This window comes from Mycteria americana, chromosome 3, assembly GCF_035582795.1.
Source record: "Mycteria americana isolate JAX WOST 10 ecotype Jacksonville Zoo and Gardens chromosome 3, USCA_MyAme_1.0, whole genome shotgun sequence".
Classification (NCBI taxonomy): Eukaryota; Metazoa; Chordata; class Aves; order Ciconiiformes; family Ciconiidae; genus Mycteria; species Mycteria americana.
The window spans coordinates 1,913,639-1,929,238 of record NC_134367.1 but is presented as its reverse complement, the minus strand read 5'-3'; the positions used below and the strand labels follow the sequence as shown (position 1 = coordinate 1,929,238).

Here is a 15,600-nt window from a genome sequence, read left to right as displayed (position 1 = left end):
GAAAGAAAAACAACCAAGCCCTGGAGGCCAGGTTAGACATCAGCGGGGAGGGGGAATTCCTCCTTGGCTTCGGTAGGTGCCCACTGAAAGCCCTCAAGTGTGAGGCTGATCCAAGGTAAACAGAGTACAAACAGATCCAGTCCTTTTAACTGTTTAACTTCATCCTTCCAGGAATCCTTCTGAGATCCTGAAGAGATTGAAACCACCTGCTCGTTTTTGGTGGAAATGAGTTTCGGATCATTTCTGTGCCAACGTTGCCCTTTAACTTGGTTTATTCTTCCTTCTCTTTGGTAATTACCGCCCTTCCCTAATGCATTTTTATGAAGTCGTTCCTCTTGTTCTCTACCTTTGTTTGACTTGTCCAACAAACCAAGCTCTCCTAGGATCTTGGTGTCAGATACTTAAGCCTTTCCTTTAATCAACCCAACAGCTCTTTTCTGTACTTCTTCCAGCTGAACTTCATTTTTCTTGAGTGAATTGGCCCAGACTGTCATGATTTTTCTTACCAGATCTTACCAGTAGCATTAGATTGTTGCTGGTACCGCTCCTGGTATGCTGGAGGTAATGGTGGTTGTCTCCTCTTGTCACCTCCCTTAAGCCATCCCCAACTTTTAGCCAAAGCTGGCGTTCTTGGTTGATGAGTGCCTGACCGTCAAGTAGCAGAAAGGGGGAGAAATTAGCACAGTTTAGCAGAGCAATTGGGTAGTTTTTCTGCCATTTGGTCCTCTGTCACGTGAACGCGTCAACCCACCCTCGAGTCAGTGTGTATTTTCTCCCTGCACCTTACCTCAGGTGCCAGAGGAACACCACTGGTGACCTCTCCTCAGCCTGATGGAACACCTTTATTCTCAAAATGGAGTTTCATGGAGCTTCTTGGGAGTCCCTGCGAGATCTCAGTGCCGTTCAACATCTTCATGGATGTGGAAGGACATAGAAAATCATTGCTAGACCAACACAGGATGGGCATACAGGGGTGCTGGATGGATGGTATCCCAGGAAATGGTGCTTTTCAAGAAGATCTGAAGATCCTGGAAGTGAAGGCAGTCAATGTGAACTTGGGATGTGATGAAAAGCAAGGTGGACTTCTCTTGGGTGATGTGACGTGTGCATGGAGTTGGTGGGACAAAACTGGAGCTCAGGCATGGTATCCAAGCTGGAAGGAGATTGCAAAATCCAGAGAAGGCGGAGAGGAGAGCCACGGAAATGAGCCGGGGGCTGGAGAAAATGTCTTGCAGCTTGGAAGGTTGAAGAGCTCTGTTGAGTGTATTGGTGGGGGGGGAAGGAGTGGGGACATGGTGATGACACTATAAACATTAACAAGAATGGAAAATGCTGGCTAGTAAAGTGGTTTTTAAATCCAGCATAACAGAGAATGACTCAAAGCTGAAGCCAGACAAAAACAAATTAGGACTCGGGCCCAGAGTTACAACTGGGAGGGTGATTGCTTTGGGAACTAGCTGCCAAGGGAAGTGGTGGGTTGTGTCAGGTTTTGGCCAAACAGAAGTTCAGGGCTCATGGTGGTGGAAGTGGGTGATCTTCGATGGCTCTGCGATATTCAAGAAGTCAGACTGGCCAATCTAGTGATCTCTACTGGCCTTCATCTCTATAAATCTGAAAATTTTGATTTTGAAAAACGCCTCAAGAGCTGGATCCCCATCCACAGCAGTGACTTCTGCCAGCGCAAAGCTGGGGCGAGAGCCCTCGCTTTGCTTCCCGAGCATCTCCGGGGGTCCTCTGCCCCACGCTCCATCCTGCGCCCTTCCCGGAATTAAAACCTCCCCGTTATCAGAGTAATTAATTGCACCTCGCGTACGAGGGGTGAAGAGTTTGTTGGAGCAGGTTCGGGGAATTTCACGCCCTCCCCTTCTCCGCAGTTTGGTTTCAACGTGAAATGTTAAACGGATTGCATCCCTGCCCACGCTCTCCGCAGACATTTGTGAAGTCTGTCTCTCCGTATCCTCTGGAATCTGTTTTATATCAGGGATTGATTTCAGATACAAACTCCCCCAGGTCAGTACTATAAAAATCTCTGCCTGTGCAGCAACGCCAGGGAGCATCCTCTGTATATGTTTATTTTATGGAGCCATACCACCTACAAAGCATGTCAATAAAATTCTCATCCCTGCTCTGACAGTTTTAATCTAGCTGGCAGCTTAAATATAGACCAAGGGGAAGGGGAGGCTGCTAAGAATTGCACAGACCTCTCCAAACGGTGCCTTTATTTTAACAAGTGAACATTTGGTTATTACATCCTCAAGCTTTTAAACATCTCACACTGTCAAGAACTAATAAATCCTTTAGCACCTCGCCGTAAGAAGAGGATCTGATAGGATGTAACAGGCATGTGGCTCATACGGAGAGTCATAAACCACCTGTAGAAATCACTCCTCCTCTTGCCTTCTGCTGTGCCAGATTAGCTTTTTTTTCCCCTCTTTTTTTTTTTTTTCCTTCTCCTTGATTCAGTCTCTTTTTTAAGAGAGCAGGAAAAAAATCCCCTGTCTTTAAAGCCCTTTTCCTGGCCCTCCTTACCCTTCGTAGAGATGGACAAAACCTATTTTAAGATTCTTCTTCCCCCGGGATGGCACCCCAGCAGGATTTTGCCTCCTCTAAGCTTGTCCTCCCTCTGCTCTGGAGCCGGGTTCATTTGGCTGATGATCAGAAAGAGGCTCATCCATCCCATGAGCTGGCATCCCTTTGGGCGCAGGAGCAGGACGACAGGGGTCCGTCCCACCTCTCTTCTAGCAACCGCGATGGAGGCATCTCATCTGAGCTAGTCATCAAGTATCCTGTGCAAGAGGGGGGGTTCAGAGGGAAGCTCACCCCAGCCCATCTCTGCAAGTGCCCGTCTCGATTATTGAGCCATCAGAGCGCCCGGCAGTGCCAGCATTGCCATGCCTAAAAAGCAAGAAGTAACACAATAAACCTCTTTCTTATGGGGAAAAAAACCCCCCACGCTTGGAGCCAGCCGTGCGAGTCCTTCCGTTTTCATTTCAGATTTTCCCCTGAACAAACTTTTATAGACCTTAATCCTCCTAATGCTCCTGCAAGCAGAGGAAATAAAGGGAGATTTGTACAAGGAGATAATAGCTTTTATTACGCCGGGCGGTATGGTCGGGCAAAGCAAACAAACTTGCTGGGACACGAGTGTGAGAGATGCAGGAGCAGTCTCGCTCCCTCTGGGGCCACGGCATTCCCCGGTGCCCAGCTGCCGAGCTCCTCATCTGGTTTCTTCTGCTTCTCCCGAGCCTCACGATTTCATCACGGGGTGTTTGGTGGCACTTAAAGCCTCACCAGGGCCTTAGGTAGAGAGCCAATGACACCATTTGGATGGTTTTAAATGATATTTCTCACCGTTCCTTCTGCCCTTCTCATTTAGGAAGTCTGCCTTCTAAGACAGGTTTTCATTAATTAATTAAACCGCCAGTCTCAGCTAACTACCCTTTAAATCATTAAATCCATATTACGATGAGCGGGGCTGACGAACGCTGGAGTGGTGGATCAGATTCCCCAGGCTGGTGTTTGCCCCGGGTTTGGTGCAGCTGCCGCACTGAGACAGTGAATTATGCGCGTGGATGGTTTCTCATGGGAGCAGGGAATAGTTTGGACCATCCCAAATCTCTGAAATAATGGATATGGTCCTTAGAAAAGTAGTTGCAGGTAGCTGCACCTTGGCCCTAGGTGCAGAACCCCATCGCGTGAGTCTCTGCGGTATTTCCCGGGGGAAACGAAGGGTGGATGTTCAGCCTTGTTCCTTACTCTCCCAGGCACTCGCCTGCTTCGGGATAGGGAGCACCCGAGAGCTGTGCCTTCGTGCACCCACTGTGAACATCCAGCACCTGGCACGGCACCCGCAGTTCTGCAGGTAGTGATGGCACCGGAAGAGTTAAAGTTCATTTTGGAGGTGAGGTCCTCCTGAACAGGCTCTGTGCAGATCAACAAGAAAGCAGTCTTCACCTGCATGGCTTGGTCTGTCTTCTCCCATACCATGGATTCCCATACCATGCAGCTCCGTCTTCTCTGGTGGCTTCCCATACCACATGGCTCCATCTTCTCTATGTAGCTTCCCATACCACATCGCTCCATCTTCTCTACGTAGCTTCCCATACCATGCAGCTCCGTCTTCTCTGGGTGGCTTCCCATACCACGTGGCTCCATCTTCTCTAGGTAGCTTCCCATACCACGTGGCTCCATCTTCTCTAGGTAGCTTCCCATACCACATGGCTCCATCTTCTCTATGTAGCTTCTCATACCACATGGCTCCATCTTCTCTAGGTAGCTTCCCATACCACATGGCTCCATCTTCTCTAGGTAGCTTCCCATACCACATGGCTCTATTTTCTCTAGGTAGCTTCCCATACCACATCACTCCATCTTCTCTAGGTAGCTTCCCATACCATGTAGCTCCATCTTCTCTGGGTGGCTTCCCATACCATGCGGCTCCATCTTCTCTGGGTGGCTTCCCATACCATGCAGCTGCTTCTTTGGGTGACTTCCCATATCAGGAGGCTCTATCTTCTCTAGGTAGCTTCCCATACCATGTGGCTTGCTCCTGCCCATCCCCAGGGAAATCTCATGGCCCGTGGCTGCACTTGCACCTACTGACCACACTGACACGCACGTGTTGCAGCCACCCCTCGGTTCATTTACACCGCACCACGAAGCCTGCCTTTACCTCCGACAGATCCCTTTGGCTTAGCAGAAAAAGCAAGTCGATCCCCTCAGTAGCTGCAGATTGACAGCTCTCCCGTTGCAGCCGAGGAGAGACAGATGGGAGGTGCGAGCAAGTTGGGTTTGGAGGAGCGGGGCTGGGGCGGGGAGTGCTGCTCTGTGCATGGGAAGCGTCAGCTCCCCCCTCGTCGCGCTCGAGCTTTGCATTGTCTGCACGCTTTGGCAGGCGTCCCCTTGCCGGTGCAGTTCACATATTTGACGTGCCTGTGCAACTTGAGCATAAAGCTGGTTTAACGGTTGACACGAGTGAATTTTTAATAGTAACTTCTCATGGACTTTAGCATGCAGCGTACCAGGGCTTCAAGATGCTACATCCTGAGAAAAGACAGTCGGTCTAATTCTTTGCAAAATTAAGTCGGATCGTTAAAACTGTGTTGCGATGTATTTTATGCCTGCAGGAGGAGAATGAAGGCTGTGCCAGGGCTGAATTAAAGTTGTAGGGGGGAGCTACGTGTAGCCCTTTCTCATCTCTGCAGATTTGGCCGTGCAGAGTTGACACAGTTTTTGAACGAATTAAATTCTTCAGATTTGAGATAAAAGTTTTTTTCTCCCTTTATTCCTTCCCCCAGCAAGATGGAGATGTTCTACCTGCTTGATCTCAGCGTCGACTATAAAAAAAGTCTCGGCTCCTTATGCCTGTTCTGTCAGCATTCAGCGCTCATTAATTTTGCATTCACTCAGCACCGTATAATTTTTCCTGACATTGTTCAGACAACCAGCCTTTTTTACTTAAGACATCTCGACACCATTAATGTTTAACTCTAAAAGGTGTGAAGACAGAAGGAAATACCCTTTTCCTTCTATTTTAGCGGCAGCACGCTTTGCTCTGCACTCTTTGCCATTACACAAAGATTTTATCAGACGCAGAAAAATAGTTTTCCATATAAACTTTGCCAAAGAAAGTGATGTTTGTTGGTCGGAGCAGGGACCGGTGTCTTGGATCTTAGTCTGTGCTCCTGGTGCTGTCGAACACTGATGGTGGATGATGCTCATTGCCTTGGGGCATGGACAGATGTGCTCTTGCCGGTGCATCTGGAGTCCTTCAAGAGAGAACCACCAGTTGGTGAAGCACCATGGTGTGTGAAAGCAGTATTGGCTGAAGTTACTGTGGTGGCTTTTGGGTTGCGAGCATTCACATGGCATGTAACAGCATCTCAGCTCAGAAGACGTCAATGAACTTCTTAATCCGCTCCAGCAAGAGCTGCAGTGTGTCGTTGTGCATCAGGTTTCTTCAGCTGGAAAGTGGGAGTGTCAATGGGGAGCAGTGTCTTAGGCTCGTTAAAGGGAAGCACGTGTCTTGTCCATCCTCCCTGAGGTCCTCACTTGGACGGATGTCGCAGGTTGCCATTCGGTTGAGTGCATAGCGGTGGGTTAGGATGAGGGCAATGCTGGAATATGTTCTTTGCAATTTATAGTAAGGGTCAAATGGGATAAAACAAGACTGCTGATTTATTCGCGTTGTATAGTTCTGAGGAACTTGGTTGTACCTATTGCTGGGTAGATACATGTTTTTAAAAAAAGACAAAATTCCTGTTCTCAAAATCCTTATCCTCTGTGGGACAGGAGGGAAAACACCAGCTGGAGGAGCAGCCAAAACTGGGGACCAGCCCATAGCCATGTGGAAGGTTAACGTCGCTTGAGCTTGGGATCACCAGGCTGAAGACCTGATCTGGCATCGGTTTGTTGTCCACCAGGCGTGGCTGTTTCCCGGGGTTGGTTGTAGACGTGGTGGAGGTGGCTGTAGCCCTCCTGCTGATGGGAAGTGCTGTCAGCTCTGTGTGGCAAATTGCTCTGAAGCATCGTGGGTTGTTGTCCTGGGTTTGAAATATCAGTGTCGAAGGGGTTTTTGGGCAAGTGGAAGGGTAAGTCAAGCTGCTGGTCTGTTGTATCTTTTGCTCGTATGGCTTAAAAGCTACCTTGAAATCACTAACCTCGATATAAATGTGGTGTCCCGCCTGCAAATCTATGCTGGTGGATGAATAAGTCTGTGTGGTTTAGTTCTTTTAGGATTTGATGTTTTATGCAGTGGTTGGACAGGTTTGTATCTGCTGGGACTAGCCCTGGGCTTTAGTGAGACTTCCCAGAGCCACTGTGGGTTGGTAAGGACGGGCTCTTGGGCTGCAGGCAGCGTGGCAAATAGCTGCGAGAGCATTAGATGGAGCCGTCGCTGTTCCTGGTACAGCAGCAATGCTTGGCTGCTTTTTTTGACTGCTTTTCCAGCCAGGCCACAAAGGGAGAAGCTCAGGTGAGACATGGGAGAGCAGCAGGACACCCCCGCTGTCCTGCCCTCCACCGGTCTGTCTCCACCATTGGCTCTTTCGATGCAACTGGAGTGGCCACCAGCTTCAGCCCTCAATCCTCACCATCCACGTGGGCACTAGAGCCCGTTTTATACACCCCAAGGGCTTCGTTTCCTCCCTTGGCTGTGTGCCTGGTGAGATGTGTCCTCCTGACGTGTGCCTTTGCATGTGCACTGATGGAAGAATAAGGGTTCAAGATGTGTCTGAAGAACCACTTGGGGCTGTGTCGGTGAGGATGTTCTCTGGGACAGCACAGAAATACTCGGGGCTGAAGTGAGCGCTGTGTTGCCAGCTCTGGAGGTGCCTGGGTTGTTTGTTCCAGGGCCAATGTTGGAGTGAGGTGATGAAGTCAGGATTTTGGCTCTCGCCAAAAAAGAGAGAAGAGAGAGAGCAACACCTAGTTGACTGCTGGTTGTAGAGGAAGGGTAGGGGATAACAGCACCCCTCAAAGCCCCCAAAAATGAGACTCTATCTTAGAATAAGAATTTGAAAGGGATCAGGCAAATCTCCTCTAAAACTGCCTTTTTCTCTGCTCAGGCCGTAAGGGAAGCATGAGGCAAGTAGCTCAGGTGGAAACATCTCCATCACAGATGTCCCATGCTCCACGAGATGGATCTCACTCCGGTGTCTTGGCGCTCCAGCCTGGTGTTGCGGCACACGGTTGGGGAGCACCCTGGGGCTTGTCACCGATAGACCATCACGACGGATGGTGTAAAGCAGGCGAGCGCAGGGCTCTGAAGGAGCTGTGCTGATTTCCGAAAGCCAAGATCTGCTCTTCTATTTCTTGCAGTGGTATTTTCAAGCTCTGAATCTCACAGATTGTATTTTTCCACAGTTTTTTAAATTCATAGATCAGATAATTTCCTTCCTCCTACTAGAATAAAAAGTTATACAACCTAAGAGCTGCTGATTTCCATACAGTGTTTTAGAGGAATCTGGTATTTGTGGAAGTGAAGAAGGGAGGACTCTGGGCTGGGTTTTCTGCATCTGCCTCTGTGTGAATATGCTGACGTTAAATAGGTGGGTGTTGGGCAAATCTCAGCTTCCACAGCTTGAATTTTGGTTTAGAGTACCTCCAAAGAAGCCATCGTTGCTGTGGTCCAAGCATGTGCCCTGTAGGCTAAGTAGGATGGTCTTCCTTGGAAGTTGGCTTCATCCCCCAGTTGAGGTTGGATCTTCCTCTACTTGTTGATCCCTAGGGATGGGGAGGAGAGCACTTGGGCTTGCTGGGACTCAAGAGGATGCTGAAGGTGAGCTCAGGACCTTGGGCCAGGCCACCACCACCATCAGGAGCAGGTGATGCTCGGAGGCTTTCCCCCAAAACGTCCCTGATCTGACATATACCCAAGACATGTCTTCCTCTTTGGGTACCATTTAAAAAACACAAAAGCGTTCCCATTTCTACAGCCCAGATCCCCTTACCTGCAACTTTACTGTATCAATGCCGTTGTCTTTTTCTTCCTTTGTGGCTTTTTAAAACCAATTTTTTCCTGCCCCACTGGACGGTGCATTTGATGCACGCCTTCTGCCAAGGAGTTTATTTTTATGGCAGGTTTTTTTTCCGGTTGGGTTTCCTGGACTGATGAACCTCGTAGTAGGCACTAATTAATGGCACACCTTTCTGTCACACTCTCGATCTGTGGGTGTGCCGAGTCTGTTCCATCTGATTTTAATTAACTAAAAATCAAACCTCCTCATTTGGGAAATTACAGATGTGGATTTTTTTGTCTCGCTCATCTTTTAAAAAGCAGATAGAGTGGATCCTGGCTGAGATCTGCGGGGTTCAGCTGGCATGGCCCTCGGGGAGGCTGCGGAGCTGTGCCGTATGGGAGAGGGATGGGGAGCTGTCATGCCTGCTGCTCCATCGTGTTTTCCAGGCATCTCATCAACTTCTCCATCTTTCCCTGCTCTATCATCCTTGGTACCCACCAGGGTACCCAACACGCTCTGGGAAAAGCTGCAAGTCCTCCTCAGTTGGACTTTTTGCCTTCAAGCTGTTGAATTTTTAATAGAGAAGTCCAAACCCAAAGACTTTTTGGGCTTCTGTCATAAGAAATGAAAAATGAACGTTGCCCATAGAAATCTTGGGTTGAAAAAGAGCCCTCAGAGAGTGCGGGGCAGCATTTGGGTCCTGGCCATCATGCCCGCAACCACGGGGGCCTCTCCATGGGGGCTTCCTCAGGGAGCAGCAGTGAGCTTCTTGCAACTCAAGGCAAAATGCAATATATTACAAAGTTTTGTGCTAGGCAAGTGGAAACAATTGTTCCAATTTTCTGCATTCATGACGTTTCTCAACAAAATCCTGTTTTGAGTTTTTTACGTCCTCGTTTAGAAGACCAGCGTGGAATATATTATTTTTCAGATACTCCTTTCTGGGGGGGGAAGAAAAGCATTTCAGCTGCAAAATTTTAAATGAAAAGCAGAATCAGACAGCTTGTATTATGTTAATTTAAAAGTGCATATTTAAGGGATGGAGAGACAGGAGTGCTTGCCCTGGGCACTATGGATGGGAGCTCCATGCGATGGAGCCTGCGGGGCTGGGGCTGACTTCCTGAGATGCAGCAGGTGGACATCAACGTTGGACATCTTCCTCCCTCCACCTCCTTCACCCCCATTTTCCTTCCCCTCCCACGCTCTGCTTTGGAGTGGCTCTGGGAGGTGTCCCCTAAGCCACCACCCCCCCTTCCCTGCGGTCCTGCCATCGCTCTATTGGCACATCCTTGCTTCTCCAGCCCCTTGGAGTGCAGGTGCTCTCCTGGCCACAGGGGTTTGTCGTGTTTTGGGTAAAACACAATGAGTTAAGGCCTTCTGGGGGACGTTTCGCATCGTGTCCTTCAGCACTGCCGTCGTAGCTCCCACCCTGCGTGGCTTCGGCGTTGCTCTGGGGAAGGTCTCCAGCCATGGCTACTGGAGGAGGTCACAGCTCCTCTCCAACACTTGTCTCTTCCCTACCTTGGATGCCTGATTTTCTCCATACCTTGGATGCCTGATTTTCTCTGGGTACAAGGTTTCAGGTACAGAGGTCTGAAAGTGGAGGGAGGCGAGTGCAGGATCCTGGGGCTGGTTTTGCTGTGCCTTGTGCCACCAAAAATGGTGGTAGGGAAAGAGCAGAAGACCTGCCAAAGGGATGGAGGCAACTAAGGCGAGCTAGGGAGATTAGGGAAATAAAAAATAATAATGCAAAGAGGGAAAAGACACGAAGAAAGGGGAGACCACCAGTGACCCTACACCTGTGTGGGCAGGGGCGTAGTGGCATCCGCTTGCCAAAGCCATGTCCTTCAGCTTTGCTCCATGAGATGTGGTTTAGAGGCAGAGGGTCTGAGGCAGTTTTCACGGGGGTACATATTGCACGGTCTCTTTTGGGGGAGCAGAAATAACACCCCAGATGAGCCGTTTGCCTTTCCAAAGCCTTTTCTTGGCTCTGGGCTTTTATTAACAACAAAAAAAAGGACTTTCTGCATTGACGTCTTCTAAAATCAGAGGGGAAAACGCTCCGGATGGGTCGGCTGCCCATCCGCACGCCTCAACTTGCCGCCGTACCCCCGCCTGGGCTGCACCCCACCGTTTCAGCAGCTTGCCACCCTGCCGTCAGCCCTCGCCTTGCCAGGGGTGTTGCTTTTTACTCTGCTCGCCTCCCACCCCCTTTTTTCCCCCCCAGCATTGCTCCGTGCCTTCCTTCCATCGTGCTGAGCCTGGGAGGAGCTGCACGCCGAGAGCAGCCTGGCCAGCAGCCCTGGACGCGGCTGGGTACCATGGGGCTGAGGGACGGGGAGAGCAGCGCTCAGTGATGCAAAATCTGTTCCCATTGCCTTGTGCTGCTGGCCATCGCTTCCAGCATCAGCCCATCCAAGCATATCACTCCTCTTTCGGTCCCGGTGTGCTTTAGCAGCATCCTCCATCCCTCCCAGCCTTGTGCCTTCCCCATCCCTTCTTCTAATCCTGCAAAGAATCAGCGGCTTCTAGCCAGGAGGCTCGTGTGGCTGCGAAATAGCGGGGCTGAGCTGGAAATGTCACCTCTTCCCGTGCCAAGCTTGGCTGCGCAGGGTTGGCACGGGACAAGATTGTTTTCAAAGTGACCCTGGTGTTCCCAGCATCGCAGCGGGCATCGGGTCCTGCACCCACTGCAGTATCGATGGTGTTGGGTGACCTGGTTATAACACACTTACGTCGCGGTTCAAATCCACTGACCTGATATTTTTGAAGTGCTGAGGACCCGGTGGCTCCTATAGACCCCGGAGGCACCCAGACATCTCCTTGGATGTCAGAAAATTGGGGTGTATTTTGAGGAATGCGTTTAAAATAGCTCCACTCTGTGCTGCAAGGAAAAAAAAGCTGCTTTAATCACGTTTGCGGCAATTAGGTTCCAATCAGGGCCGTCGGCGTGCCTGGCTTTTATTGTGCGATGGGGATTTACGATGCCCGAGGCTGCCAAAGCCCCCGCAGCTGGATCCCGACAGCCTCAAACGGCAGCAGCGCTGGGGCTCATGTTGCTCCCGTTGGTTTATTTTCATGTGGATCTGCCTGTCCGGCTTTCTAATGAGATTATGAGCTTGGGGAACCGGGAATTTGCTCTGTGTCTGGCTGCGTTGAGCACAGGGGATGCCTGTCCCGTGACCGACGCTCCCCGAGACCATGAGCCTGTCACCGGCATAGCAGAGCCACCGCTGCAATTAATGCTGGAAAAAAAGAAAATTGAGATTAATGGGTTAAGGTGCAAACCAGCGGTTTGCTTGTGATGTATTCCTCGGATGCAGGGACGGAAAAGCTGAAGAGCTGCGTTTAAGCACATGAACCGAAGTGCTTAGCTGAGATGCGCTGACGCTTCGAAGGAGCTGTGCGTCGCTGGGATGTGCCGCCCTGGAGAAGGTGAGCAGGAGCTTTAAGAGATCTGTCTGCTCCCGGATCCCGGTGCCGCAAAAGTGGGAAGGAGAAGGACTTGCGCACGAGGGAGACGGTGATGGTGCATCGTTCTGCCGGTTAATCCTCCTGAATAACGCGCTTGGAGCTGGCAGATGAAACTATTTTGCTAAAGCAGGAGGAGGATCCCGCAGCCCAGTTAAAGGATTAGAGCTGAAAGCCGGTGCGTTGCCTCTGGTGCGTCAATTTATTAAAAGTAGGAAAGTAAAGCTGTTTCTCATGCTGTGGTACCCGCCAGCTCCCGTGGGTTTGGGTGCATGGGAAGCTCTTCCATCCTTGGAAGGGATTTGGGTGTCTTCCTTGGGAGGGTGCTGCTCCGTCATGATTTAGCCATGCAGCAGTGCTGGGTGGGAGGCAGGCATTGCTGCTTGGAGGCGGTTCGGGTGGGATGAACTCCGGTTTCTGCTTGAAACAGGGGAAACTGAGGCCCGTGGGGATGAGGTGAGCTGCCCAAGGGGGTTTGTAGCAGGATGCAGGGGTCAGGTATTTCAGGGTTGAAGTCAGACCGTTGCTTAAGCATCCCAAACCTGCGTGTGCGTGCTTAAAACGGGGCGCGCGTTGCCTGTTGTTTTCGGGGCTGTGCCAGCAGAGACAAAGATGCGACCTTTTTCGGTTGATTTATTTTCTAAAGAGAAAAGAGCCACTGGGCGAGAGGGAAAGCAGAGGCAGAGATTACCTGATAAAGCGGTGGGGGAAGCTGGCAGCCCCCTCTGCAAGAACAAGCATTGAGCAAATGCTCTTCCAAGCTCGCCCCTCTCAGAGCTGCTTTAGGAGCGATGCGCGGGACGGAGGACAAAGTCAGGAAAGAGGAACACCCAAAGCGAGCTTGAAGACGGATAAAGCCCTGGGAGGACGCGAGGGTGAAGAGTTGCAAGGGACACATCCGTACGTTTTGCAAACGCGATTTGATGCTGAGTAATAAACCTTGCATCCGATGTGCTGCAAAACAGCAAATGCAATTTAGCTTTCGCTTACAGACAAGTCGGGGGCCGGCTCCCTTGGCGCTGGGATGATCACAAACGGAGACCAGTGTCAAGAGGGATGAGCAGTAAACCTCCAGCAGTCCTAGAAACCTCCAGCGGTCCTAGAAACCTCTTGGCTTGCACCTTCGGCATGCACGCCGCTGCGCTCGACGGGTATTTATCCCAAGAAAACATCTCTTGCCCTCTGGGAATGGACTGACGTAGGCTGGGCAGAGCTCTTCCGTCGGCCTGGTGTGTTGATACATGTATACACATGATCGATAAAGATGTATTTATTGATGCACATGAGGGTTTCCAGGTCCGACACAAGGCACCGTGGGTTGAGGAGCCTTTTCCCTTGTCCTGCTATGCAACAAAGTTCACAGCTTGCTGCCATCCCTCTTAAAACCAGTTGGGGCAATTTTCTTCCTCCACCTCCCAGCACCACACATGTGTTTGGTCCTCGGGATTTTTCTGAGCATCCCTTTGGTTTCCGGGCAAACCCCGGGTTGTTACTCCTGCCGTGAGGGGAAGCGCAGCCTGCAAGGTTGGGGCTGCGTCCCCCTGGACCGTGCACGTTGTCCACGAATCACCGGCTGCCTCCCAGCCCCAGCATCTTTCTTTATACTAACAATTAACAGTTACGCAGAAAGAGCACGGCTTAATTTTGAGCTCCTAGGCTGAATTTGTGGTTCTGGTACCTGGGAAAACCTTGTAAATGGTGTAAAATTAGTAGAGGATCGAGCTGCAAGTCATTTTTCGGCTAGCCACAGAGAGTCTTTTCATTTTTAATCAAAACCTGCAGCGAAGCGGCCCGTGTGAGCCTGGACCGAGGATGCTTCAGGACTCCTGTGCTGTTTCGCATCCTGCATGACTAGATAATTTCCTTTGCCAGTGCCAGTGGGCACCGGCATGCTGTGGGTAATACCCTGCCCCTCCGGCTGTCCCCAGGAGCTTGCGTTTTCGCATTTCAGAGCAAAACATCGCTGAGGCAAAAAGCTTCTGCAATCTGAGACGTCCCTGCTTTCCCCTGGCTAAGTGATGCCCGATCAACGAAGCAGGTATCCTCACCGTCAAGACTTAGCTCCCGCTTGCCTCTTTCTGCTCTTATTCCGCCCAAACCATGTAATTAAACAGTAATTAATCTCCTTTTTGCTAATACCTCTGTAGCCCCAGATGTGCCTGGCTGGGGTTTGCCCTGCCAGCCTCCCGAGTCGCTCCCAGCCGTAAGGGTTTATTTTCAACTGCATCCTGTGGAGGCGGGGATGCTGCTCTCCCCATCCTTCCCGGATCGCATCCGGGGAGGTTAAGGGACTATCCCAGCTTTCCCAGGGGAAAATGGTCACGGATATGGAGGAGCAAAACCAAACAGCCCTGAAACACCAGCAGCATCGTGGCTCGCTTGCCCGTGATCGCTGGCGTTATCACATCCCACTTGCCACCCGCCTTTCACTGCTGGATTTATCCTGAATTCCTTGGAGTAGCTGCGCGACGTGGCTAGCACCTTTCGGGGGAGTGCGAGATAAATAACAGGGCCTTCTCGCTGGGTTTTTTGGGTTGCTTTTTTTTCCCCAAAGGGTTTATTCAGCAATACAGCGTGAGAGTTTCTGGCAGGGCTGGGGCTGGGCTCCTCCGGCAGCATCGCCCGCTCCGTGTCGGATGCTCTCCTCCCGGCCCCAGCCCCGCTGGCTCCTGGCTGATGGGCAGCCGCGATGCTCCCTGCACATCAGTGGTAGGAGCTGCTTTTTTTCCTCCGGCAGGTTTCCTTTGGCACAGCCCGTTCTCCCTTAATTCCTCCCGGCAGTTATTTCTTAAAGTGTTGTTCGAGAAGTTCCAGATCAAATATTGTAGTTTGCGCTAAGCTGGATATACCGTTTCCTTTTCAAAATGTTGATTTTGGATGCCTCTTTCTGCAGGCTTCTGCTTAAGATGGGTTTTTCCTTCCTGCTAGCACTAGGTTGTGATGTAATTAGTGCCTTTATTTTATAATAATTCATAAATAATTAGAAATTGCATTATATCTTCACGGGACTGAGGGTTGAAATGAAAACGCTGGAGTCTTTTGGTGTGCATCATTCATTGCCTGTATGACAAGCGGTCAATATTTTGTTTATTATTGGTAATAAGTCAGTAGTAAAATGTTCTTTTGGCTGAAATGTCCCTTTTCCTTTGCTACAGAGAAGGCAGCTGATGATGAAGTCCAGAAGTCCGACATCTCGTCCAGCAGCCAAGGGGTGATTGAGAAGGAGTCTCTGGGACCTCTTCTTCTGGAGGTAGGTGCTAAAAGGTTGTTGCTGATGCTGCCAGGCTCCCGCTACTGCCCAAAGCAAAGCAGTGCACCGAGAAAGTGAAATACAGAGGAGGAAGGCAACGGGGACGTAGCTGGGATGCTCTAAGCCCAACCGTGTCCCTGGCCTAAGTTGCAGGTAAACTGATCTTAGTTCTTCGCTTCAGCAAATGGTTTGGAAAGTGAGTCTTAACCAAGCTTGATGGAGCTCAGCCTTGGTTAAGTCGAAGCTGTTCTGGATAGCTTCTTAATATCAACATTAAAACATTGAGTTGCTTCTAAGTGTGGATTAAATTGAGCCCCCGTCCTCATTTGGAGGTGAGTTAGGTAATGTGGATGGATGCTTTTCAAGATACTTGAATCCTCCTGTCCACTGAGAAACAGGGAGGAATGAGGAGGGCGCTCC

At 50.4% G+C, this 15,600-nt stretch overlaps 1 protein-coding gene across 5 annotated transcripts in view; it reads left to right on the top strand.

The window, feature by feature from the left end:
- Positions 1 to 15,600, top strand: part of NCOA1 (nuclear receptor coactivator 1) — a 185,667-nt gene that overhangs the window by 132,407 nt on the left and 37,660 nt on the right. For all 5 annotated transcript variants that reach the window (XM_075497637.1, XM_075497635.1, XM_075497636.1 and 2 more), the window contains exon 5: positions 15,086 to 15,180. In XM_075497637.1, the coding sequence (XP_075353752.1) occupies positions 15,086 to 15,180 (95 nt within the window). The remainder of the gene's footprint in view (positions 1 to 15,085; positions 15,181 to 15,600) is intronic.